We start from the raw sequence: 26,109 nt of genomic DNA, 5'->3' as shown, positions 1-26,109 counted from the left end.
GCCCGGGCGCCGCAGCCACTGAGCGCCATGGCCGCTTCCTCCGGCCGCGGCAGTAGGAGCTGCAGCAGCGGCTGCTCTCGAGTCCCGCTGCTCAGGTGGGGAGAACAGCCGCCGCCTGGCCCCACAGGCCATCCCCCTACTCTCCCTCCAGGTACCGCCCGACTGAGTCCTGCCTGCGCTCGGGGCCAGGACGGACTCTCACTCACCCCGGCCCTGCGCCCCCCCTGCAGCTCCGGTGCCTTCCTCCAGCGCTTGCGGAGGAAGAAAGGGGTTGTTTTTTTGCTCTGCCGCCATTTTTTTTGTTTTGGTTTTTTGGTCTGCCCGCCCCCCCCCCGCGTCCCAATATTTGACCTGGGTGATCTGGTCACCCTAGGACCAGCGGACCTCCCGCAGGCAGCCTGACTGCAGCCCTCACAACAACAGGCAGGCCACCCCCTCAGCTTGCCACCCCAGGCACGCGCTTGGTGCGCTGGTGCCTGGAGTCGGCTCTGGATGTCAGCCCCCTGGGGAGGGGAGGAAGAACAGAGACAGGCAATGGGATGGGGGCAGCCCAGAGAACAACAGCTGCCCCAGGACCAAGGGAAGGGCACTAAAGAGAAGAGGTTGAACTGCTTCCACCCTCGGCAAGTAATGATGACACAAGCACGCGCCTCTTGCGCAAGAGACGCGGTTGATGACGCACATGAGACCACACCCTCGCGGTAAGTGACGCAGTTGTAATTCCCGCAGTCAGCTGCAGTAACAACAGCGTCCGCGCCAAGCTCCGCCCCCTCCCGAACTGGGCGGTGTCACCGCCCCCGCTCCCTCCGCCGCACCCCCGGCCGCCCCGCTGTGGGGACTCTCCCCCGCAGGCGCCCCTTCCCTGGGGCCTGTTCCCGTTCCCCCTCACTCCACAGGTGGTGTGGCGCCCCGCTCCCCGCGCCGGGCCCGCCACTCACTGTCCAGATAGTGCTCCAGGTACATGGCTGTCGCCATCTTGTGCCCCGCTCCCTGCCGCGCTGTTCCCTCGTCGCTCGGGCCCGCATGACAAGGGCCGCAGCTCCAGTCTCATTCCATATTCAGGAGCTGCCGCCGCTGATTGGTCGCCCGGGACACCGCCAGCTGTATATCAATAAGGAGGCGGGGCAACGGCACAGGCGCCAAAGGGGGAAGGGGCAGGTGTCACCCAAGGATTAGGAGGTGGTCCCGGCATGCGCGCGCCACCCGCCTTCCTCCATACAGACACACCTTCCCTTCAGCCTCTCCTCCGCCCCAGCCCGGAGCAGTGACAGCCTGTAGCCCGCCCCGCTGTGGCAGTGACAGCCCTGGGTAATGACAACGTGTAACTAGCCCCCAGCCCGGAGCAGTGACCTCCTGTAACCCCACCACCACCACGTCCGCAGCAGTGACAACTTCTCCTCTCCCCACCCCGGGGGCAGTGACAACCTCTCTCTCATCCCCCCCAGCCTGGGGCAGTGACCGCCTGTAACCCCTTCTCCCCCCGGACCAGTGACAGCCTCTCGTCCCCACCCACTCCGTGGCAGTGACAGTCTCCTCGCTTCCCAGCCCGGGACAACGACAACCTATAACTCGCCCCCTGCCTGGGGCAGTGACCACCTGTAATCACCCCCCCCCCCCCGTGACAACCTGTAACCCACCCCACCTTCGAAGCAGTGACAGCCTCTCCTCCCTTCCCCCAGCCCGGGGGCAGTGACAGCCTCTCCTCCCTTCCCCCAGCCCGGGATAGTGTCAACCTCTCTCCCCGCCCAAGCCCGGGAGAGTGACAGCCAGTAACTCTTCCCCCACCCCCGTCTAGGGCAAGGGTAGCTGTCACCCCCACAACCGAGCCCGGGGCCGCAGCACTGTCTCCCCCAAAGCCCCTCGTCTAAGGATAGGGCCTCCCGGCGTCAGTGGGGCGCCCCCTGTGTAGCTGCCGATAGGCCGGTGCTCTAGGCAAACCCTGGGCCCCGTCCGTGTGCTCTTGGCCCCCGGCGGGGCTAGGCAGATGGGGTGGGGCTCCACCTTGGAGGCCAGGGGCGGCCCCTGCTGTCCAAACTGTCCCCGCGTGGCTCTCTATAGTTCTCCGGAAGCAGACGCTCCTCCTTCCCGCGCCTGTCTCTCCAAGAGTGGTAACGGTTGTGGCGCGTGCCGCCTCGGCCATGGCGTGCAGACGCGGGGCGCTGGTGGTGCTGGAGGGTGTGGACCGGACCGGGAAGACCACGCAGAGCCGGAGGCTGGTGGAAGCGCTGAAGGCATCTGGGCATCTCGCCGAGCTCCTGCGATTCCCGGGTACGGGGGGAGTCTGGCCCTTCCCCCCTTTCCTGTGCGCGCCCCCCCCGCGCCTTGCCATCCCCAACCCCCGTGATATGGACATGGGAGGGTAGGTGGGGAGCACCACCAACCCCCGTGATATGGGGCGGTAATACAGGTGGGTGGGCACCGCCAAACCAAGTGACATGAAGGGGAAGTGGGGGGGCAATGCTAACCCCTGTAATTGCGGGAATGCTGCCAACCCCCATGACATGGAGGGAAGGGTGGGGCACCGTTACCGCCGTGACATAAGGGTCACTGACAACCCCAGTGATATGGAGGGAACAGAGGACATTGCTAATCCCTGTGGCATGGAGGGGGAGACACCACTAACCTCACTGACGGGGGTGGGGAAGTTGGGGAAGGCGTTAGCACCGTTAACTCCACTGATGCAGGGTGGGGCAGCCCCATTTAGCCCTCTGACAAGGGGTGGGGGGCCCTGAGGAGTGCACACCAAGGGCTGGTGTAAGGGCTGTGGCTTTCCAGTAAGCAGTGTCCCCCAAAGTTTGAAAGCTAGGTATCCCTTCAGGAAAATAAAACCAATGGTGCTGTGTCTTGCCCTTCTTTTCATGCTTGCCATGTACAGTTAGACGTCTAATCATCTTAAAGGTATATGTCTTCATAGCTAGTGTTTGCTTGGCCCTGGGGCATGCCCCCCCCCCCTTGGGGAGAGGCCTCTGAAAACATTGGGGAATGTAACACTGATACCTGTAGCTGCATTCTCAGCTGTGGTGTCGCATGGTCCCTTGGCTGTCACAGTGAATCCTTTGTGGTGGGAATGTATTGCCACACTAGAAAGGCCAGGACACATAGCTTTTGTGTCACATTTCCCTACATTTAGTGCATTTACTCCTTTTATTTTTACTCTGCCGTTGAGGTTGTGCTTCCCATATTATGGCACCTTCTAGTTTTTGGTTTGTTTACATTGCAACTTGAAAATTCTCTTTGTGTAGCAATTTTTAAAAATTGAACAGTTGGATTTTCAGAACATGTATGTCCAAGCATTACTGGTTTTAGTGTTGGGTTTAAAATATTTGTTCCATGGAATTTGTACGTGGCGTAAATCTTAAGTCATATTGCACGGTAACTGAAGCAAGAGACTGCATAACTCACCAGACTTGTTCTTGTACTCTTTCTAACAGACAGAACAACAGAAATTGGGCGGCTAATTAGCTCCTACTTGGAGAACAAGAGCAATTTGGAAGACCACACAGTGCATCTGCTTTTCTCTGCTAACCGCTGGGAACAAGTGTAAATATAATTCTTTTTTGAGTTTTAAAGTAATGTGCACAGCTTTGAATCCTAAGTATTTCCTGCCCACTTTAGGGCACCCACCTTAACCCAGTTCCTAGAGCTCAAGGCATAACCCGGTTGATTTAGGCAGGCCCATTCCCAATTTGATCCTGCTTCTGAAAACAATATTTTACGCATGACTCCTGATTTCCTATACAGGTCAGGATTGGTCTTGTGATAAATGCTTTCATTGTCTCCCCTGTATATGATATTAGTTGTGTTGAATTTTCGGTTTCCAAAGCATCCCTGGGAAGCCACTGCTCTCCAAGCACACATACTGATGCACCTGTGTCAATTAACATTGTGGGGCATGTTTGTTTCCCAGATCTCCCCTTTGTTGCCCCTACAATGAGACGCCCCCATTTGTCATACTGTAGTTGGGCCACTACCTCAGGGGAAGTCCGAGGAGGCGAGCACCACTATTGGAGTGGCACCAACGATAGAGTCCGTTATAGGAGTTACAGGAGCCCTGTCAGTCAATTCCTCTTGCCTTTCTAACTGGACAACTCTCTGCAATAACTCACTTGTGGGCTTCCCCTCCCATGTCTCTTTTGGTTCTCCTGCCATTATGAGCTTCCTCTATGCCTTCATTCCCTGTGTGCATCTTCTTTCTCTATTCTGCATCTGATACCCATATCCATTTCTTCCTCTTGCTCCTCTGCTGTCCCTTGCACCTCCCTGTTCTCTTCCTCCAACATGCCACGGTGCATCGTGCCCCTTTTCCCCTGGTTCCCCTTGGAAATCTGGGGGCCCGTTGTTGGCAAAAGTTACCTCCTGGTCGGGTTCCATTCTCCTGTCAGTTCCTTCTTCTGTCCCAACGTGTCTTGAAAAACTATAGCTGCTTGAAAAATGTCCTGTTTTAACTTGGGGTACCCACTAGCTGGATCTATAGATCCTAAATTCACCTTCATTTTTTAATTCAAACCATCTAACAATGCAGTCTTAAAAGCTAAAGCATTGAAATCCAGTTGGGTTCCAGTTACTATTGGCACAACCCTGGCAGCTATGGCCAGTATTTCCTTTTTAATGTCATACAATTGTGGGGACTCACAGGGGCCCTGTACTTTTACATGGAACAATTTCCAGTGTTATCGGATCAACATTACTTCCTTCCTTCACCCAGTCCCATCTGGTAGCAAGAACACGGTTTGCACCTAACCACTCCTCAGCAGTCCGTATTACTGCTCAGTCAGAAGCACTAGTGCAGGCCTGGGCTAAGACCTCATAATCTGCTGGCCTCCATCCAGATTGTGCCAACACCTTCACCATCCAGTCCAGACAGATGTTCCTTTCTAGGGGTCCCAATAACTGCGCAGCTGCCCATATCTGGTCACTGTTTATCTGGGCCCAAGCCTTATTTTCTTGTAACACTGTTCTGACAGTTGCCTGAGCATCCCCTAGTTTCATTTGCAATGTAGATACTTCTCCAATCAGGTTTTCTACTTTCAGTTTTAAATGTTCACACTCTCCTGTTTTTGCCTATAAGGCTGTTGCATTCTGTAATGCTGAAGCTTCACTGGCGCACTGCGGTGCCTTATACTGAGCCAAATTATCCTTAACTATATCCAACTCTAATTTGTAATCCTTCAGTTGTCTTTCCTGGAGTGCTACCAGGCTGAAAGATTAGTGACAGCTTTCCATGAAGCCCATGTTGCTGCTGCTTTGCTAGCATTTTTTCTTTGTGTTTTGCTTTATGCGTTTACAGAATGCTTTAAACTAGGGCTGTCAAGTGATTAAACGCGCAATTAAACAAGAATAGAATGCTATTTAAATATTTTTGGTTGTTTTCTACATTTGCAAATAGATTGATTTCAATTACAACACAGAATACAAAGTGTACAGTGATCTCTTTATATTTATTTTTGACTACAAGTTTTTGCACCGTAAAAAACAAAATATATAGTATTTTTCAATTCACCGAATACAAGTACTGTAGTGCAATCTCTTTATCATGAAAGTTGAATCTACAAATGTAGAATTATGTATAAAAAAACCTGCATTCAAAAATAAAACAATGTAAAACTTTAGAGTCTACAAGTCTACTCAGTCCTACTTCTTGTTCAGCCAATTGCTCAGACAGACAAGTCTGTTTACATTTGCAGAAGATAATGCTGCCTCCTTCTTGTTTACAATGTCACCTGAAAGTGAGAACAGGCCTTTGAATGGCACTGTTGTAGCTGGAGTCACAAGATATTTACATGCCAGATGCACTAAAGATTCATTTGTCCTTTGATTCTTCAACTACCATTCCAGAGGACATGCTGATGATGGGTTCTTCTCGATAACGATCCAAAGAAGTGAGGACCGATGCATGTTCATTTACATCATCTGAGTCAGATGCCACTAGCAGAAGGTTGATTTTCTTTTTTGGTGGGTTCTGTAGTTTCCACACCAGAGTGTTGCTCTTTTAAGACTTCTGAGAGCATGTTCCACACCTCATCCCTCTCAGATTTTTGGAAGGCACTTCAGATTCTTTAATCTTGGGTCCAGTGCTGTAGCTATCTTTAGAAATTTCACATTTGTATCTTCTTTTGCATTTTATCAAATTTGCAGTGAAAGTGTTTTTAAAACTAACAAAATGTGCTGGGTCATCATCCGAGACTGCTATAACATGAAATATATGGCGGAATGTGGGTAAAACAGAGCAGGAAACATACAATTCTTCCCCAAGGAGTTCAGTCACAAATTTAATTAACCCATTTTTTTAACAGGCGTCATCAGCATGGAAGCATGTCCCTTGGAATGATGGCCAAAGCATGAAGAGGCATATGTATTTTTAGCACATCTGGCACGTAAATATCTTGCAGTGCCAGCTACAACAGTGCCATGCGACAGCCTGTTCTCACTTTCAGGTGACATTGTAATTAAGAAGTGGGTAGCATTATCTCCCGTAAATGTAAACAAACTTGTGTGTCTTAGCAATTGGCTGCCCAAAAGTAGGACTGAGTGGACTAATAGGCTCTAAAGTTTTACATTGTTTTGTTTTTGAGTGCAGTTACATAACAAAAAAAACCCTACATTTGTAAGTTGCACTTTCATGATAAAAAGATTTCACTACAGTACTTGTATGAGGTAAATTGAAAAATATTATTTCTTCGTTTTTTACAGTGCAAATATTTATAATAAATATAAAGTGAGTACACTTGTATTCTGTGATGCAATTGAAATAGATATTTGAAAATGTAAAAAAAATCCAAAAATATTTAATACATTTCAATTGGTATTCTATTGTTTAACAGTGCAATTCATCGCGATTTATTTATTTTAATTAATCGTGTGAGTTAATGGTGATTAATCAGCAGCCCTACTTTAAACCCCTTACAAGCAGACTCAAGGACATCCCTCCCCTGGAAAGAATCTTATCCCCATGGGCATGGACCTTGTTCTGCTACCCATTTAGCAAGGAAGGTGGGCTCTTCAGCTAACCCTCACCCCTCCTGCTCCTTTTCTTTGTTCCCTCCTGAAGCTTCAGAATGGTCATTCTGTCAAGTGGGTAGTGGCCCTTATTGAAAAAATGCACAGGTATTCTGCTGCTATTACTTTTCTACAATTATTCACTGTGTGAAGCTCTATCAGTTCAGTCCAAATGACCATAGGCTGTCCACATTCTCCACCAAATTTGTTACCTGCACACTCTAGGGCACCCACCTTTACCCAGTTCCTAGGGCTCAAGGCATAATCCGATTGATTTAGGCACCTCCACCCTTTCCCAGTTCCTAGAGCTCCAGGCAAAAGGCACCTACCTTTAGCCAGTTCCTAGAGCTCAGGGCCACCCATACCCAATTCCTAGGGCTTAGGGCATACTCTTTTATGGATTTGCGTGGTCTTTTACCAGTGAAAGAGCCTTACACAGTAATATCCGTAACCTCTATTTATTAACAACCACCAAAACAGAATGCACATGCTACGAATACAATGCTTACCACTCCCAAGAAGGAAGATGAAATTTTCCTGAGGGCCAGTCAGAATCAGGTCATCCGGGGACTCCAGCTTCTGCATGGTATGATTGGCAGGCTGTTGAGATCTAGCAGCTATGATCTTGGGACTGTGTCCTGGAGTTGGTTCCAAAGAACTTCCTTTTGGATCCCAGTTTATATAGTGAAACTTGAGTCCTGCTTAGCTGTTCCTTAACCAATCATTTTAAACTAAAGTACTATAAAACCATATCTTTCACCAATCCTAGCCCATTATGAAAAAATCTTTAATCAATCACACCCCACCACCATAGTTGATTTACATCTAGCAAAATTAGTTATGTAACAGACAGAAACCATACAGATAAACAATAGAGAAGTAGGGATCATAAAGGCAAAACAATAAAGAAGTAGAGATTTCACACCTAAACTCTTGATAAGTGTTTCCTTGCCAGACAGAATGCTGTCAAACAACATTTTCTTTAAACATCTTAAGAGATTCCTTGCTTATCTGGTATGATGGGTACTATTAGTAGGGGTGCCTTCTTAACAGCCCAATATTACATTGTTTTGATATAACTTAAAAGGAAGGTGAGGATGTGACTTTCTGCTTCTTGGCTCATAGCTACTGCTCTCCTTACGTGGCTGCAGAAGAAGGCCTCAGACCTTACATGAGGTTTTTGGAGACTCCATCACACAGTGGATTAACATGTTACCTTGGTAATCTCTTGAAATCTTAATTAAAAGCTCAACTATAAGTGAAAGTGAATTTGGTAGTCTCCTCTTCCTACCACTTCTGTGTGTATCACAAAGTCACCTCCCGATATGATTGGCATTCTTAAGAGCAGCCTGGAATAGAATTAAGAGTGCTTTAGGTTAGGATTGAGGTGTACTGAAGCATCTGCTAGCATCATCTTGAATTAGGCTAGAACTAGAAATCCATCACTTTATGAGCACTAAATTAATTAATGCTAAAATTAAGATAAAGTCTTCATGCTTTTCCTAATGTTGTAGCTGAAGGCACAGAGACTGATGTGGAACGCCTTTCTCCAGCTCTGAATTTGCCATACCAACAAGTCTGATTTAGATTTCTCACACAGTATTCTTAATCTTGGGTTCACATAATTTCTTGATTTGTAGTTTATGTATATAGCCGTCTAAACTATAGGGATAACTTGCCTGTGTTCTGAGCCGAGCATCTGTTCTGAATCCCTGATCTAGTCTGTTAATTTTTTGGGGGGGAGGGGGTGGGACAGATACCTGCCTATGGTGTGGGAATATTTCTTCAATGTTACCAGGTCTATTTTTGAATTTCCTCTGCCTGGTCTTAAGTAGAGGGAACAGCAACAATCACAGGGTGGATTGAGCTCAGAGGAGAGCACTGAGTGAGTAAATGTGACTCTATGGTAGCAACAGAGAACTACAACTTCTCCCAGTAGAGCTTGGCATAAGTGGCGTAGTTGTAAGGCGCTAGGGCATGGATTCTGTGTTTTTCATACAATTAAAAAATGACATTTACCTTCTAAATCATGTATTATGCTACCGTCCAGTATGATGATAAAATTCAAAATACATGGTTAACAACATTCAACATGATTCTGACCAGTCCCTAGGACTTTTGATTGAGTCATACTCCCTCAACTTTAATCAAGGGAAATTGTGATGAAACTTCTAAGTGATTTAAGAGGGATGGGAGTGGCCCAGGCTTTCTACTTCAACATCCATATATAAGAAGAAAATGTAAGAACTGCTCATTTGTGAGCAGTTCACTGCTCTCCCACCTAACAAATGCTATTGCAAGCTTATGGCTTGATGCTGAGCCTCTCTCATTAGAACTTCAGTGAGAGTAGCAGGTGTTTAACACCTCTCTGTAACAAACTCCCCCAGGCTAAAACTTCCAAACTTTGGTGCCTACATTTGCACTGAAATAAGGCCCCAAGGCTGCAATGAGCTCTACGCAGGCAGACACTGGCACTTGTGTGGAGGCTCGTTGATTGCAGTGTGTCTCTGGGCATGCATTGGATCCATCAGTGGAGAGCTTGTTACAGGATCTGACCTGATTTTCTATGTGCTGAGTGTGACGTTGCACCCCATAATGCTTTATAGAAATATGCTTATGAGTGTAAATATGACATAACTGGAATGTTTTATGCTAGATATGCCATGTAACATATCTTTGAAAAGGTTATGTTCTACTGAGTGTATTCATCCTATTCATATGCATGTATCATTTTTATATCTGAAGTTATGAGTGTTGGCTCTATGCTTGTATTTAAAGTTTGCTGTAGGAAGCACCTAAGGCAGATTTGGTCAATATAGTATGAAGGGGTTATTCAAGTAATTGGGAGCACTTAGCTAACAGTGGACCTTGATAGATGCCAATCCACATCTGAGCTTTCTTGGGAACATTCGGGCTAACATGGGCAATGGCGTCGGCCTGTAGAGAACTGAGTCATGCATGGACATGTGACTTGCCAATGTGACTCCAAAACTCCATCTTGTAGCTGTGATTCTAAAGTGGGGAGAGAGGGGTTTCCACCCACAAGAGAGAGACTATATAAGCCCCTGGAAACCCCTCTATTTTGTCTTCAGCTGGCTCAAGAGATAGCCTCTCCACCCCAAAGGATGCCTGAAAGATACTGGAACAAAGGACAATAATTACAGGGGTGTGAGCAATTGCTGGACCCAGACTAGGAGGAAGTTTAGTCTGTAAAAGAAGCTTATTGGAACATCTCTGAGGGTGAGATTTACCTGCATTTAGTTTCCTACTGTATTAGGCTTAGACTTGTGTGTTTTGTTTTATTTTGTTTGGTAATTTACTTTGTTCTGGCTGTAGTACTTGGAACCACTTAAATCCTACTTTTATATATATAATAAAACCACTTTTTACTTATTAATTAACCCAGAGTAAGTGATTAATACCTGGGGGAGCAAACCGCTGTGCATCTCTTTCTCTGAGTGTTATAGAAGATAGACAATTTATGGGTTTACCCTTTATAAGCTTTATAAAGGGTAAAATGGATTTATTTGGGGTTTGGACCCTATTGGGAGCTGGGTATCTGGGTGCTGGAGACAGGAGCACTTCTTAAGCTGTTTTCAGTTAAGCCTGCAGCTTCTGGGGGACGTGGTTCAGACCTGGGTCTGTGTTTATAGCAGGCTATCCTGTCTGGCACAACCAGGCAAGGTACTGAAGTCCTAAGCTGCCAGGGAAAACGGGCTTAGAGATAGTCCCAGCACATCAGGTGGCAGTCCCAAGGGTTCTGTGACCCAACCCATCACACTGAGGCCCCTTAATTCCCATTGAAATTAATGTAGTGTGATAACTCTCAAAATCAGCCCCCATATCTGCTTCCTGGCATCAGAGGGTGAAACATTCTTAGTCCCTGCTCTCACATGGATCAACTGCAGAATTGAGGCCGTAGAGTGTAGTCTCACTAAATCTCTTGCTGCTGAGATGCTCTTAAAGAACTGGTGTTCTTCCCTTCATTTTTCAAGTTAAGCTTCAGCTTTATGATGAAGTATGCACTACACTATTTATTACAGAGAGTGGGTACTGCCTTTAATATGATCTATTGACAGTTCAACCTGGATGCTACTCCTTTTGTGCAATAAGTGGTAGAATGATGTAGGGTTTTAGTCAAACCAGACTTTTACAAGGGTAATGGTTTAAATTTGTGAAAAATAGTGCTGTTAGCTGGAAATCTGTAAAATAGAAAATATGTTTCTATTTTTAAAAGCTGCATTTTCCAAAGGCTTATCTGATCCTGCTGAGGCTGGTGGTAGCTCATTCGTATCTAATGCCAAGCAGATAGAGAACATGCATGAATTCTCAGTATGGAAGACCGATGCGTGAGTCTTGACACATTATTGTCCATTTTGGGTTAAGTTCAAGTGATTTTTTGCCCAAGAGACACAGTCCTTATTGTATCTGCTATACTAAATAAAAAAATTGAATTAAACCACTCGTTTGGTCCCAACTGTAGATACTTTCAGCTTGGCTGTGACTTTGTCCATAGGTCATTTAACTGGATGAACTAGTGCTCTGCATTACCATGCAGTAGACTTAGGATTAGTGGCTCTGGAATTTGCTTTTTATGCTAGGCGATGTGAGGTTATTTGCTCAGCCCCTAATAAAGGGCAGGATGAAAGTAGCACTATTTCAGGCAGCAGCAGCCATAGCAAGCATCCTTCTTGCAGCACTGTTTGTCTCTGGAAAAAGTCCCATCCATTCCTCCTTGGCTGGAAGGATAGTGATGAACAAGGTTGGGTTTGATTTTCAGAACATTGAGAGACTGTGAGGGACAGAGCTTATAAACAAAAATCACAGCCTCGACTGACAAAGTATTGTAACCCCACAGTTGCTGGAGATCATTATAGCCAAGTGCATCAACTAATTGAAAAGAACCCACCTGCTGTGTCCTCTGTGTTGAATTCTTATAATTTATGCCTGGGTACAATGGAGTATGATGTGTCTTTTCTTTCTGTTGTTCAGGCCATTGATTAAAGAGAAGTTAAATCAAGGCATCACTCTAGTGGTGGACAGATATGCCTTTTCCGGGGTGGCCTTCACAAGTGCCAAAGAGGTAAGTGAATGAACAGAAAGGCAGTGTCTGCGTCTAATTGGGAGGGCACTGTAAAAATGATAAACAAAAGAAATAGTATTTTTCAATTCACCTCATACAAGTACTCTAGTGCAATCTCTAGCCTGAAAGTGTAACTTACAAACACAGATTTTTTTTGTAACATATCTGCACTCAAAAACAAAACAATGTAAAACTTTAGAGCCTACGAGTCCACTCAGTCCTACTTCTTGTTCAGCCAGTTGGTAAGACAAACAAGTTTGTTTACATTTACAGGCGATACTGCTGCCTGCTTCTTATTTACACTGTCACCTGAAAGTGAGAACAGGCGTTCGCATGGCACTGTTGTAGTTGGTATTGCAAGGTATTTAAGTGTCAGATATGCTAAACATTCATATGCCCCATCATGCTTCAGACACCATTTCATGTTGATGATGCTCATTTAAATGTGTGACTGAACTCCTTGGGGGAGAATTGTATGTCCCCTGCTCTGTTTTACCTGCATTCTGCCATATACTTTGTGTTATAGCAGTCTCTGATGATGACCCAGCACGTTTGATTTACGAACACTGTCACTGCAGATTTGACAAAATGCAAAGAAGGTACCAATGTGAGATTTCTAAAAATAGCTACAGCACTCGACCCAAGGTTTAAGAATCTGAAGTGCTCTCCAAAATCTGAGAGGGATGAGGTGTGGAGCATGCTTTCAGAAGTCTTAAGAGAGCAACTCTCAGATGCGGAAACTACAGAACCCGAACCACCAAAAAAGAAAATCAACCTTCTGCTGGTGGCGTCTGACTCAGATGATGAAAATGAACATGCATCGGTCCACTCTGCTTTGGATCGTTATCGAGCAGAACCCATCATCAGCATGGATGCATATAATAGAATCATAGAATTTCAGGGTTGGAAGGGACCTCAGGAGGTCATCTAGTCCAACCCCCTGCTCAAATCCCCAACTAAATCATCCCAGCCAGGGCTTTGTCAAGCTTGACCTTAAAAACCTCTAAGGAACGAGATTCCACCACCTCCCTAGGTAACCCATTCCAGTGCTTCACCACCCTCCTGATGAAAAAGTTTTTCCTAATATCCAACCTAAACCTCCCCCACTGCAACTTGAAACCATTACTCCTTGTTCTGTCATCTGGGACCATTGAGAACAGTCTAGATCCATCCTCTTTGGAATCCCCTTTCAGGTAGTTGAAAGCAGCTATCAAATCCCCCCTCATTCTTCTCTTCTGCAGACTAAACAATCCCAGTTTCTCAGCCTCTCCTCATAAGTCATGTGCTCCAGCCCCCTAATCATTTTTGTTGCCCTCCGCTGGACTCTTTCCAATTTTTCCACATCCTTCTTGTAGTGTTGTGACAGATTTCTGTTACCAGTCCGTCCGGGGCATCAGGTGATCAGGCTGAGGGCGCAGGATCTTTAGGGGGGAGATGACTGAGCACACCAAGGGTTTAAGTTTTAAAGCTTTATTAATAAAATAATAAAACAACAGCGGTGAGTGTTGGGACTGCTCCCACGTCACTCAAAGGAAGAAAGAAAGAGTTAGTACCTCAGCCCTAACCCACTTTCATACTCACACACACATGACCTGAGGCTGGCCAAGCCTGGGTGTAACATAAGAAGAAGAGCGGGAGGGGTGGACGGGAGTTCTTGTACTGTGCACGGGTCGTCCAGGGTCCGCTGTGATCTCCGACTTGCTTTGGCTCTCAGGAGGGTTTTTAAGTCCTGGGTTCTTTTGGGGGTGTTTTCATTTTAGAGCCCTCTGTTCCTGGTGCACTTTGTACCAGTCCAAACCGGCTTGCTGTGTCCTCCTCGGCTTCTCAAAACACACCGGCTCCAGAGACTTTGTTTTCCCCCCGTTGGCCTTTGTCATCTCATTCGCTCTCACTGTTCTTACTTCTGTCTCTGCAGTCCTGCTCAAGTTAGTTCTCCTCTTCTCACAGCTGGGCAGCTGTAGATTTCTCGTCGAGCCCATGACCTTGGATCGGGGCCAGCGTCTTATCTTCACACACAGCTAGCTAAAGTGTCAAGTTAACCCGTTCTCTGCCCTCTTCCTCCTTTCCCCTCTAGGCCTCTTGCAACCTGGAAAGGAATCTTCCATTTCACACCTTTGACCCTCCCCCGAAATGCCTTGCGATGCTTGCAACCACGTTAGCAACATTCAGTGCTGATTTGCCTCCCCATGGGACCCCGAGGGAGGGAGTCCTTGGGCCTGTGACAGTGTGGGGCCCAAAACCAGACACAGTACTCCAGATAAGGCCTCACCAATGTCGAACAGAGGGGAATGATCACATCCCTCGATCTGCTGGCAATGCCCCTACTTATACAGCCCAAAATGCTGTTAGCCTTCTTGGCAACAAGGGCACACTGTCGACTCATATCCAGCTTCTCGTCCACTGTAACCCCTAGATCCTTTTCTGCAGAACTGCTGCCTAGCCACTCAGTCCCTAGTCTGTAGCAGTGCATGGGATTATTCTTTCCTAAGCGCAGGACTCTGCACTTGTCCTTGTTGAACCTCATCAGATTTCTTTTGGCCCATCCTCTAATTTGTCTAGGTCCCTCTGTATGCTATCCCTACCCTCCAGCATATCTACCTCTCCTCCCAGTTTAGTGTCATCTGCAAACTTGCTGAGGGTGCAATCCACGCCATCCTCAAGATCATTAATGAAGATATTGAACAAAAGCAGCCCCAGGACCCTTCCCTTGGGGCACTCCGCTTGATACCGGCTGCCAACTAGATATGGAGCCATTGATCACTACCTGTTGAGCCCGACGGTCTAGCCAGTTTTCTATCCATCTTATAGTCCATCCAGCTCATACTTCTTTAACTTGCCATCAAGAATACTGTGGGAAACCGTATCAAAAACTTTGCTAAAGTCAAGGAATAACACGTCCACTGCTTTTCCCTCATCTGCAGAGCCAGTTATCTTGTCATAGAAGGCAATTAGGTTAGTCAGGCATGACTTCCCCTTGGTGAATCCATGCTGACTGTTCCAGATCACTTTCCTCTCCTCTAAGTGTTTCATAATTGATTCCTTGAGGACCTGCTCCATGATTTTTCCAGGGACTGAGGTGAGGCTGACTGGCCTGTAATTCCCCGGATCCTCCTCCTTCCCCTTTTTAAAGATGAGCACTACATTAGCCTTTTTCCAGTCATCCGGGACCTCTCTCAATCGCCATGAGTTTTCAAAGATAATGGCCAATGGCTCTGCAATCACATCTGCCAACTCGTTTAGCACCCTTGGATGCAGCGCATCCGGCCCCATGGACTTGTGCTCGTCCAGCTTTTCTAAATAGTCCTGAAGCACTTCTTTCTCCACAGAGGGCTGGTCACCTCCTCCTCATGCTGTGCTGCCCAGTGCAGTAGTCTGGGAGCTGACCTTGTTCATGAAGACAAAGGCCAAAAAAAAGCATTGAGTACATTAGCTTTTTCCACATCCTCTGTCACTAGGTTGCCTCCCTCATTCAGTAAGGGGCCCACACTTTCCTTGACCACCTTCTTATTGCTAACATACCTGAAGAAACCCTTCTTGTTACTCTTAACATCTCTTGCTAGCTGCAACTCCAAGTTTGATTTGGCCTTCCTGATTTCACTCCTGCACGCCTAAGTAATATTTGTATACTCCTCCCTGGTCATTTGTCCAATCTTCCAGTTCTTGTAAGCTTCTTTTTTGTGTTTAAGATCAGCAAGGATTTCACTGTTAAGCCAAGCTGGTCTCCTGCCATATTTACTATTCTTTCTAAACATCGGGATGGTTTGTTCCTGCAACCTCAATAAGGATTCTTTAAAATACAGCCAGCTCTCCTGGACTCCTTTCCCCCTCATGTTATTCTCCCAGGGATCCTGCCCGTCAGTTCCCTGAGGAAGTCAAAGTCTGCTTTCCTGAAGTCCAGGGTACGTATTCTGCTGCTCTCCTTTCTTCCTTGTGTCAGGATCCTGAACTCGACCATCTCATGGTCACTGCCTCCCAGGTTCCCATCCACTTTTGCTTCTCTCTGGAATGGTGGTTAAAGCATGAAGAGACATATGAATCTTTATCGCATCTGGCACGTAAATATCTTGCAACATCAGTTACAACAGTGCCATGCGAATGCCTGTTCTCACTTTCAGGTGACATTGTCTCCTGCAAATGTAACCTTAAGAAGGAAGAATCCCATGCACCACTACAGGCTGGGGAATGACTGGCTAAGTAGCAGTTCTGCAGAAAAGGACCTGGGGATTACAGTGGACGAGAAGCTGGATACGAGTTAGCAGTGTGCCCTTGTTGCCAAGAAGGCCAATGGCATATTGGGCTGTATTAGTAGGAGCATTGCCAGCAGATCGAGGGAAGTGATTATTCCCCTCTATTTGGCACTGGTGAGGCACACCTGAAGTACTGTGTCCAGTTTTGGTCCCCCCCCACTACTGAAGGGACCAAACTGGAGAGAGTCCAGCGGAGGGCAGCGAAAATGATTAGGCGGCTGGGGCACATGACTTATGAGAAGAGGCTGAGGGAACTGGGGTTATTTAGTCTGCAGAAGAGAAGAGTGAAGGACGATTTGATAGCAGCCTTCAACTATCTGAAGGGTGGTTCCAAAGAGAATGGAGCTAGGCTGTTCTCAGTGGTGGCAGATGACAGAACAAGAAGCAATGGTCTCAAGTTGCATTGGGGGAGGTCTAGGTTGGCTATTAGGAAACTATTTCACTAGGAGGGAGGTGAAACACTGGAATGGGTTACCTAGGGAGGTGGTGGAATCTCCATCCTTAGAGGTTTTTAAGGCCTGGCTTGACAAAGCTCTGGCTGGGATGATTGTTAGTTTTGGTCCTGCTTTGAGCAGGGGATTGAACTAGATGACCTCCTGACGTCTCTTACAACCCTAATATTCTATGATTCTAATCAAACTTGTTTGTCTGAGCGATTGGCTTAAGTCTGACTGAGTGGACTTCTAGGCTCTAAATTTTTACATTGTTTTAGTTTTGAATGCTGTTATTTTTTGTACGTAATTTGATATTTGTAAGTTCAGCTATCATGATAAAGAGATTGCACTACAGTACTTATATTAGGTGAATTGAAAATACAATTTTTGTTTTTTTACAGTGCAAATATTTGTAATCAAAAATAAATATAAAGTGAGCACTGTACACTTTGTATTCTTTGTTGTAATTGAAATCAATATATTTGAAAATGTAGAAAACATCCAAAAATATTTAAATAAATGGTATTCTGTTGAATTGCTTGACAGCCCTAATTTATGGTAATTACTACTCACTTCTGCTTAGAAGATTGGTTCATTCAAGACCTTCATCTGCTCTGCTAGCCCAGAGAAATTGGAGGCTATTTAAGAATTTGCCTCTAGCCCTGGAATCTTATAGGAGATTAATGAAAGGATTTATATTTGTAAGTGAGTGGCAAAAGCTTTGTAGGTTTAACGAATTGGCTTTCTACCATCTTTAGTGACTCAGACTTGAAGGCCAGAATGGACCATTGCGATCAGCTAGTCTGACCTCCTGCACACCATAGATCACAGAACCTCACCCACTCACTCCTATAACAGAACCATAATGTCTGACTGAGGTACTGAAGTTTTCAAATCATGATTTAAAGACTTCAAGTTACAGAGAATCCACCTTTTACTCTAGTTTACACCTGCAAGTCACCTGTGACCCATGCTTCAAAGGAAGGTGAAAAATCCCCAGAGTCTCTGCATATCTGACTGGGGGGGAAATTCTTTCCTGACCCCAAACATGGCAGTCAGTTAGACCCTGAGCATGTGGGTAAGACCCACCAGCCAGTCTCCTGAGAAAGAATTCACTGTAGTAACTCAGAGCTATTCCTATCTCGTAGTGTCCCATCTCCAGCCTTGGGAGATATTTGTTACTAGCAGTCGCAGAATAGCTACATGCCATTATAGGCAACCTCAACATACCACTCCTTCCATAAACTTATCAAGTTCAGTCTTGACACCAGTTAGGATTTTGCCCCTACTGCTCCCCTTGGAAGGCTGTTCCAGAACTTCTCTCCTCTGATGGTTAGAAACCTTCACATATTTCAAGCCTAAACTTGTTGATGGCCGTTTATAGCCACATATTCTTGTGTCCACATTGGCCTTTAACTTAAATAACTCTTCTCCCTTCCTGGTGTTTATCCCTCTGATGGATTTAGAGAGAGCAATCATATCTCCCCATAGCCTTTGTTTGGTTATGCTAAACAAGCCAAGCTCCTTAAGTCTCCTCTGTAAGGTATGTTCTCCATTCCTCTGATTACCCTAGGAGCCTTTCTCTGTGCCTGTTCCAGTTTGAATTTATCTTTCTTACACATGGGAGACCAGAATTGCACACAGTATTCTAGATGAGGTCTCACCGGTGCCTTGTATAATGATACTAACACTGCTCTCTCTCTACTGGAAATACCTTGCCTGATGCACTAGCTTTTTTTCATAGTCACATCACATTGGCTGCTCATAGTCATCCTTTGATCAACTAATACACACAGACCTTTCTCCTCCTCCTGTTGCTTCCAACTGATAAGTCCCCAGCATATAGCAAAAATTCCTATTGATAGTTCCTAAGTGCATGACTTTGCACTATTAAATTTCATCCCATTTTTATTATTACAGTTTTCAGGATTATCCAGATCTTCTTGTATGATATTCCAGTCCTCCTCTATATTGGCAGTACCTCTCAACTTTGTGTCATCTGGAAATTTTATTACCACACTCACATTTTTTGTGCTGTGGTCGTGAACGAAAATGTTAAATAAGATTGGTCCCAGGACCGATCCCTGAGGAACTCCATTAGTAACCTCCCTCCAGTCTGACTGTTCACCTGTCAGTATGACATGTTGTAGTCTCTCCTTTAACCAGTTCCTTACCCACCTTTTGATTCTTGTATTAATCCCCATCTTCTCTAATGTAACTAATAATTTCCCATGTGGAACTGTATCAAATAGCTTACTGAAGTGGTAGATTACATGTTATGACAAAGCTCTGTCCTTGTCTCTGTGGGTCCCACGTTTCCTGGTGGATTTTGCTAGCCGCAGAGGCTCACTGTGACCCTCCACGTAGTCCTTCTCTAGAGAGAGGCAAAGGTCACAGCCTACTGAGCCATTTTCATCATAAGCCAGTAAGGGAGGTGAGGAGAAGCTACCCTCCCTTGCACAGTCTCTGTTGTCTCGCAGTCTCAGTGATTAATCGGGGGCAAAGGGGGAGCCCGGGCCCACCCTATACTCCGGGCTCCAGCCCAGGGAACCTAATAGTATCAGCTATGGTAGCTGATTATTTAGAAACAGAATGTGTACAATTTCCTGAGCCACTTCCTCAAGATCCACTTCACCCTTACCTCAGGGCCTCCTTCCTTGTGCCTGATATGGTTTGTACTGCTCACTCTCTCCAACAGCGCCGCTTCCTCCTACAGCTCCTGACACACGGCCCCACCTGACTAACTGGGAGGCTTTTAACTAGTTTCAGCCAGCCCCTGATTGGCTTCAGGTGTTCCAATCAACCTAGCTGACCTCCCTGCCTTCTGGAAAGATCTTAATTTGCCCCAGGTGTCTTAATTGACCTGGAGCAGCTGCTATTTGCTTATCCTGGTAACAGGGATTCGTTTAGCCTGTGGCTAATATATCTGTCTCCCATTACTTTACTATAGCCATTTAGCCTTGCCTCGTCACATATTCTCCCCCCCACCCCCCCTTCTGCTCAACACCATAGAGTTGGGCAACTTGGGACGCCAGGGAGTGTGCTCGTGACAGACCATCAGCGTTGCTGTGGTGGCATCCAGACCTGTGCTGTACGCAGAACTGGAATGGTTGGAGGGATAAGAACCACCTTGTGACCTTTGCATTCTTTTCCTTATGCAGTTGCATTCACATGGTCCATCACAAGAGTAAATCGCCAGCCTAAGAGGTAACAACGCAATGTCTCCATAGCCTATTTGACAGCAAGGCATTCTCTCTTGACTACTGCATACTTCTGTTCTCTTGGGAGCAGCTTTCTGCTTAGGCAGAGGATCGGATGTTCTTCTCCAACCAGTTGTGACAGAACTGCTCCCAACCCCACCTCGGAAGCATCTGTTTGTAAAATAAATTCCTTGTTAAAGTCCGGGACTATGAGTATGGGGTCATTATAGAGGGCCGTCCAAAGGTCTATGAATGTTCCCTCTGCTGCATTGGTTCACTTCACCATGTCTGGACCTCGGGCCTTCACCAGGTCCGTTAGAGGACTTGCCCTAGTGGTGAAGTGGGGAATAAAACGTCTGTAATAGCCTACCACACCTAGGAACGTGCGGACCTGCTTCTTTTGGGTCATCTGGGGCCAGTTTTGAATAGCCTCTTGCTTATTCGTTTGGGGCTTCACTATGCCCCTTCTTACAATATATCCCAGGTACCTAGCCTCTGCTAGCCCTATGGCACATTTAGCGGTGAGGCCAGTCCGCCTTAATGTGCGCAGTACTGCCTCAACTTTCTCCAAGTGGGTTCCCCAGTCTGGCGTATAGATGATATCATCTAGGTAAGCGGCTGCATAACTAGTATGGGGGCGCAGCAGTTTATCCATGAGGCGCTGGAATGTGGCTGGGACTCCACGTAGCCTGAAAAGGAGGATGGTGTACTGGAATAGCCTGTCCGGGATGGAGAATGCTGTCTTTTTTTTTTTTTTTTTTAAGCTTCTTTGGTCAGGGGAATCTGCCACTACACTTTTGTCAGATCCAGTGTAGTCAAGAATTGGGTAATATCCAGTCGGTCAACCAGTTCGTCAATGTGTGGTATGGGGTATGCATTGAATTGGGATACTTCATTCAGTCGGCGAAAGTCATTAAAGAATCTCGTGGTACTGTCAGGTTTAGGCACTAAAATGATTGGACTGGACCCTTACTGTAAGATTCTTCAGTAACCCCTTATTCTAACATTTTCTTTACTTCGGCCTTGATTTCTTCTCTTTTGGCTTCTGGGATATGGTAGGGTCTCAATGTTATCTTGGCTCTGGGGATCGTGCAGATATGGTGATAGGTCTCAGTCATCCGCCCCGGTTTTGTAGAGAACACATCTCAGTTGCGATTAATCATAGATTCAAGGACTGGAAGGGACCTCGAGAGGTCATCGAGTCCAGTCCCCTGCCCGCATGGCAGGACCAAATAGTGTCTAGACCATCCCTGATAGACATTTATCTAACCTACTCTTAAATATCTCCAGAGATGGAGATTCCACAACCTCCCTAGGCAATTTATTCCAGTGTTTAACCACCCTGACAGTTAGGAACTTTTTCCTAATGTCCAACCTAGACCTCCCTTGCTGCAGTTTAAACCCATTGCTTCTTGTTTTATCCTTAGAGGCTAAGATGAACAAGTTTTCTCCCTCCTCCTCATGACACCCTTTTAAATACCTGAAAACTGCTATCATGTCCCCTCTCAGTCTTCTCTTTTCCAAACTAAACAAACCCAATTCTTTCAGCCTTCCTTCATAGGTCATGTTCTCAAGACCTTTAATCATTCTTGTTGCTCTTCTCTGGACCCTTTCCAATTTCTCCACATCTTTTTTAAAATGCGGTGCCCAGAACTGAACACAATACTCCAGCTGAGGCCTAACCAGAGCAGAGTAGAGCGGAAGAATGACTTCTCGTGTCTAGCTCACAACATACCTGTTAATACATCCCAGAATCATGTTTGCTTTTTTTGCAACAGCATCACGCTGTTGACTCATATTTAGCTTGTGGTCCACTATAACCCCTAGATCCCTTTCTGCCGTACTCCTTCCTAGACAGTCTCTTCCCATTCTGTATGTGTGAAACTGATTTTTTCTTCCTAAGTGGAGTACTTTGCATTTGTCTTTGTTAAATTTCATCCTGTTTAACACAGACCATTTCTCCAATTTGTCCAGATCATTTTGAATTATGACCCTGTCCTCCGCAAACTTAATAAGCGTACTTTCTATACCAATATCTAAGTCGTTGATGAAGATATTGAACAGAGCCGGTCCCAAAACAGACCCCTGCGGTACCCCACTCGTTACGCCTTTCCAGCAGGATTGGGAACCATTAATAACAACTCTCTGAGTACGGTTATCCAGCCAGTTATGCACCCACCTTATAGGAGCCCCATCTAAATTGTATTTGCCTAGTTTATCGATAAGAATATCATGCGAGACCGTATCAAATGCCTTACTAAAGTCTAGGTATACCACATCCACAGCTTCACCCTTATCCACAAGGCTCGTTATCCTATCAAAGAAAGCTATCAGATTGGTTTGACATGATTTGTTCTTCACAAATCCATGCTGGCTGTTCCCTATCACCTTACCACCTTCCAAGTGTTTGCAGATGATTTCCTTAATTACTTGCTCCATTATCTTCCCTGGCACAGAAGTTAAACTAACTGGTCTGTAGTTTCCTGGGTTGTTTTTATTTCCCTTTTTATAGATGGGCACTATATTTGCCCTTTTCCAGTCTTCTGGAATCTCTCCCGTCTCCCATGATTTTCCAAAGATAATAGCTAGAGGCTCAAATACCTCCTCTATTAGCTCCTTGAGTATTCTAGGATGCATTTCATCAGGCCTTGGTGACTTGCAGGCATCTAACTTTTCTAAGTGATTTTTAACTTGTTCTTTTTTTATTTTATCTGCTAAACCTACCCCCTTCCTATTAGCATTCACTATGTTAGGCATTCCTTCAGACTTCTCGGTGAAGACCGAAACAAAGAAGTCATTAAGCATCTCTGCCATTTCCAAGTTTACTGTTTCTCCCTCTTCACTAAGCAGTGGGCCTACCCTGACTTTGGTCTTCCTCTTGCTTCTAATGTATTGATAAAAAGTCTTCTTGTTTCCCTTTATTCCTGTAGCTAGTTTGAGCTCATTTTGTGCCTTTGCCTTTCTAATCTTGCCCCTGCATTCCTGTGTTGTTTGCCTATATTCATCCTTTGTAATCTGTCCTAGTTTCCATTTTTTATATGACTCCTTTTTATTTTTTAGATCATGCAAGATCTCGTGGTTAAGCCAAGGTGGTCTTTTGCCACATTTTCTATCTTTCCTAACCAGCGGAATAGCTTGCTTTTGGGCCCTTAATAGTGTCCCTTTGAAAAACTGCCAACTCTCCTCAGTTGTTTTTCCCCTCAGTCTTGATTCCCATTGGACCTTACCTATCAGCTCTCTGAGCTTACCAAAATCTGCCTTCCTGAAATCCATTGTCTCTATTTTGCTGTTCTCCCTTCTACCCTTCCTTAGAATTGCAAACTCTAAGGAAGTCGGTTGCCTCGATCTTTTGGATCAGCGTCAAGTCGGGTGATATCCTAACTTGTGTAAGTTATCCTCCTGGGGAAGGGTCTCCTGGGTGACTAAGCATGCCTCTCGATCATGCCATGGTTTTAGAAGATTGATGTGGTAAATTTGCTCTGGTTTCCTGCGGCCTGGCTGCCGCACCTTATAGTTCACCTCTCCCATGGCTTCGATCACTTTGTAGGGTCCCTGCCACTGGGCCAACAGTTTACTTTCTGCTATGGGCACCAGGACCATCACTCGTTCCCCTGGTTGGAACCATCAAAGCTTTGCTTGGTGGTTATAATGGGTTTGTTGGGTCTCCTGTGCTCTCTCCAAGTATTCCCATATAATGGGCTTAACTTGGGCAATCCGATCCCTTATCTGCAGTACATGCTTGACTATGTTCCTTCCAGGATTTGGCTCCTCTTCCCAAGTTTCTCTGGCTATATCCAATATGCCCTGGGGGTGGCGCCCGTATAGTAGTTGGAACGGAGAGAAACCCGTGGAGGCTTTCAGAACCTCCCAGATGGCAACATGAGGTAAGGCAATAGGGTATCCCAATCTTTCCCATCCCACCTCACTACTTTCCTGATCATGGCCTTGAAGGTCCTATTGAACCTTTCCACAAGGCCATCTGTTTGTAGGTGGTATACAGAGAGCCGTAGGGCTTGTATGTGGAGCAGCGAACAGAGATCTTTCATCAACTTGGACACGAAAGATGTCCCTTGATCAGTCACTATCTCCTTTGGTAGCCCAACCTGGATAAGATCTGTACTAGCTCCTTAGCTATTGTCTTGGAAGCCGTGTTGCATAGGGGGACGGCTTCCAGGTATCGGGTTGCATAGTTTAGTACAATAAGCACATGTTGGTGGCCCCGAGCGGTCTTCTCTAGGGGCCCAACCAGATCCATGGCTATACATTCAAATGGTACCTCTATTATTGGACAAGGTATCAAAGGGGCCCACAAGTGTGGACATGGGCTATGTAGCTTACACTCTGGACAAGAGATGCAGTATCGCCGGACATCTTTGTGTACTCCTGGCCAGAAGAACCTCCGCAGGATCTGTGCCTGGGTTTTCTCCAAATAGGTGACTGTGGGCGAGGCTCAATATGGCTTTTTGATGTTTTCATGGCACTAGAAGTTGATGTATCTCTTGCTCCTGCATTTGCAGCACGCGGTACGAGATCTTTCTTCACTATAAAGTAAGGTCCTGGACCCCGGACCTTCCCATCCACGGGGATTCCATTTATCTTGGCCACCTCTTTCCTAGCATTATCATATCTAGGGTCCTCTGCCTGATCCCGCTCGAAAGTCTCTCTCCCGGAACTAACCTGCCCGAGCTCCCAGGGGCCGGCTTCTGCTTCTTCCAATGGCTTGCCACCGTCACAGCTGGGGCCAGCCTCTGGCTCACTTTCCGTGGTGGTAGTTTCTCTGATGGCTGCTCGTGTCCATCTGCCTACTAGGGTGGTCTTCTGGGCCTGGGTCAGGATCCAGGTTCCCAACGCTTTCGCAGCCTTCCTCTCTTTTTTTTGTCTTCCAGGTCTTTGGGGAGCTGAGAACAGATCCTGAGAAATCTCAGCAAACATCGGGGTTGACATTCCCCCGGCGACGAGTCGCTGCCCTCAGGGTCCCCACCTCCCTCCAGCCTCTCTGGGGGGAGTAAATTATCAAACCGTGGATAGTCCCTCCCAATGACTATAGGATATGGGAGTTTAGGAACTATGCCCATTGTCACCTCAATGGGGTTCCCCTGAACCTCTATCTCCATTGGGATGGTGGGGTAATGGCTCACGGCCCCCTGGACACACGTCACTGCTACGCGTTTGGCTTGTAGCAGCTGGCTACTTTTTACCAGTGTACCCGATATAAGGGTGATAGCACTCCCAGAGTCCACAAGCACTAGAGTGCTTGTGGACTCTGGGAGTGCTGAAGATAAGCTCCGTTTATCTTCACCGGCCTGGTGTAGTTATGCAGGGCTAATGCGATGCATGCACAGTGGATAAGGGAGCACAGGACCTCCCAATCCCCCCAAGTTACATTGCATAGGCTCCTCGGTGCTGGGACACTCTGCTACTATGTGTCCCCATTCCCCATATGCATAACATCTATAACATTGCTCTACAGCCAAAATGCTTCTGAAATAAATGTAGTCAAACTTTACTAATTCTGGGTCACTGAGAACGAAAATGATGCTTAAAATTGTTGATTGGCTCTAGTTTTCAAGATATGCTATTGGGTCAGTATATACAACCCTTGACTTGGGAATGGCGGAGGATAAGTGAGTTATAAAGGGAAGGGATCTCAATTTAAACCAGAAATGACTAAAATACATCTTTGACTGGATCTATGAATAAATCTATGACTGGGTTTGGACAGTACTTGCTTTTTAGGCAAAACAATGAATGATGCAATCTGAAGCTGGTATTGCGTCATACATGATATGAATTGCATCATGTTATTCCTAGAAGTCATAGATGATGCAATCATAACGAAGTTTGCATCACTCTGCTGAACAAATTGCCCTATATCCGCTCTAGAAATCATACAGTGTCGTGCTCTCTTATTTGTCAGTGTTTGATTTTGCAAAGGGACACATTTCTGTTTAGCCAAAGTGAGCAGAGATGCCTCGTGCTTGTGTGAACAGTGCAGATAACTTCTGCTATGCTTGTGGTGAAGTGACTTTTGCATCACAAAAGCGCAGTATAACCACTATGGTTAAGAAAGCCTATCACCTTTATTTTGGCTGCAAAATTGGAGATCAGGACAAGAGGTGGGCCCCACACATATGCTGCAACACTTGTGC

General features: G+C 46.1%; 2 protein-coding genes across 3 annotated transcripts in view; one reads left to right on the top strand and one right to left on the bottom strand.

Moving 5' to 3' along the window:
* Nucleotides 1–1,245, bottom strand: part of ING5 (inhibitor of growth family member 5) — a 29,993-nt gene extending 28,748 nt beyond the window's left edge. The window contains exon 1 of the mRNA XM_034781800.1: nucleotides 939–1,245. Within this exon, the coding sequence (XP_034637691.1) occupies nucleotides 939–975 (37 nt within the window). The 5' untranslated portion in view covers nucleotides 976–1,245. The remainder of the gene's footprint in view (nucleotides 1–938) is intronic.
* Nucleotides 1,246–2,062: 817 nt separating this feature from the next.
* Nucleotides 2,063–26,109, top strand: part of DTYMK (deoxythymidylate kinase) — a 35,708-nt gene continuing 11,661 nt past the window's right edge. For both annotated transcript variants that reach the window (XM_034780915.1, XM_034780916.1), the window contains exons 1-3: nucleotides 2,063–2,268; nucleotides 3,432–3,540; nucleotides 11,989–12,079. In XM_034780915.1, the coding sequence (XP_034636806.1) occupies nucleotides 2,139–2,268; nucleotides 3,432–3,540; nucleotides 11,989–12,079 (330 nt within the window). In that variant the 5' untranslated portion in view covers nucleotides 2,063–2,138. The remainder of the gene's footprint in view (nucleotides 2,269–3,431; nucleotides 3,541–11,988; nucleotides 12,080–26,109) is intronic.

The sequence above is a fragment of the Trachemys scripta genome, chromosome 9 (genome assembly GCF_013100865.1).
Source record: "Trachemys scripta elegans isolate TJP31775 chromosome 9, CAS_Tse_1.0, whole genome shotgun sequence".
NCBI lineage: Eukaryota > Metazoa > Chordata > Testudines > Emydidae > Trachemys > Trachemys scripta.
The sequence above is the reverse complement of the archived record's forward strand: the minus strand, read 5'-3'. Positions and strand labels throughout refer to the sequence as shown.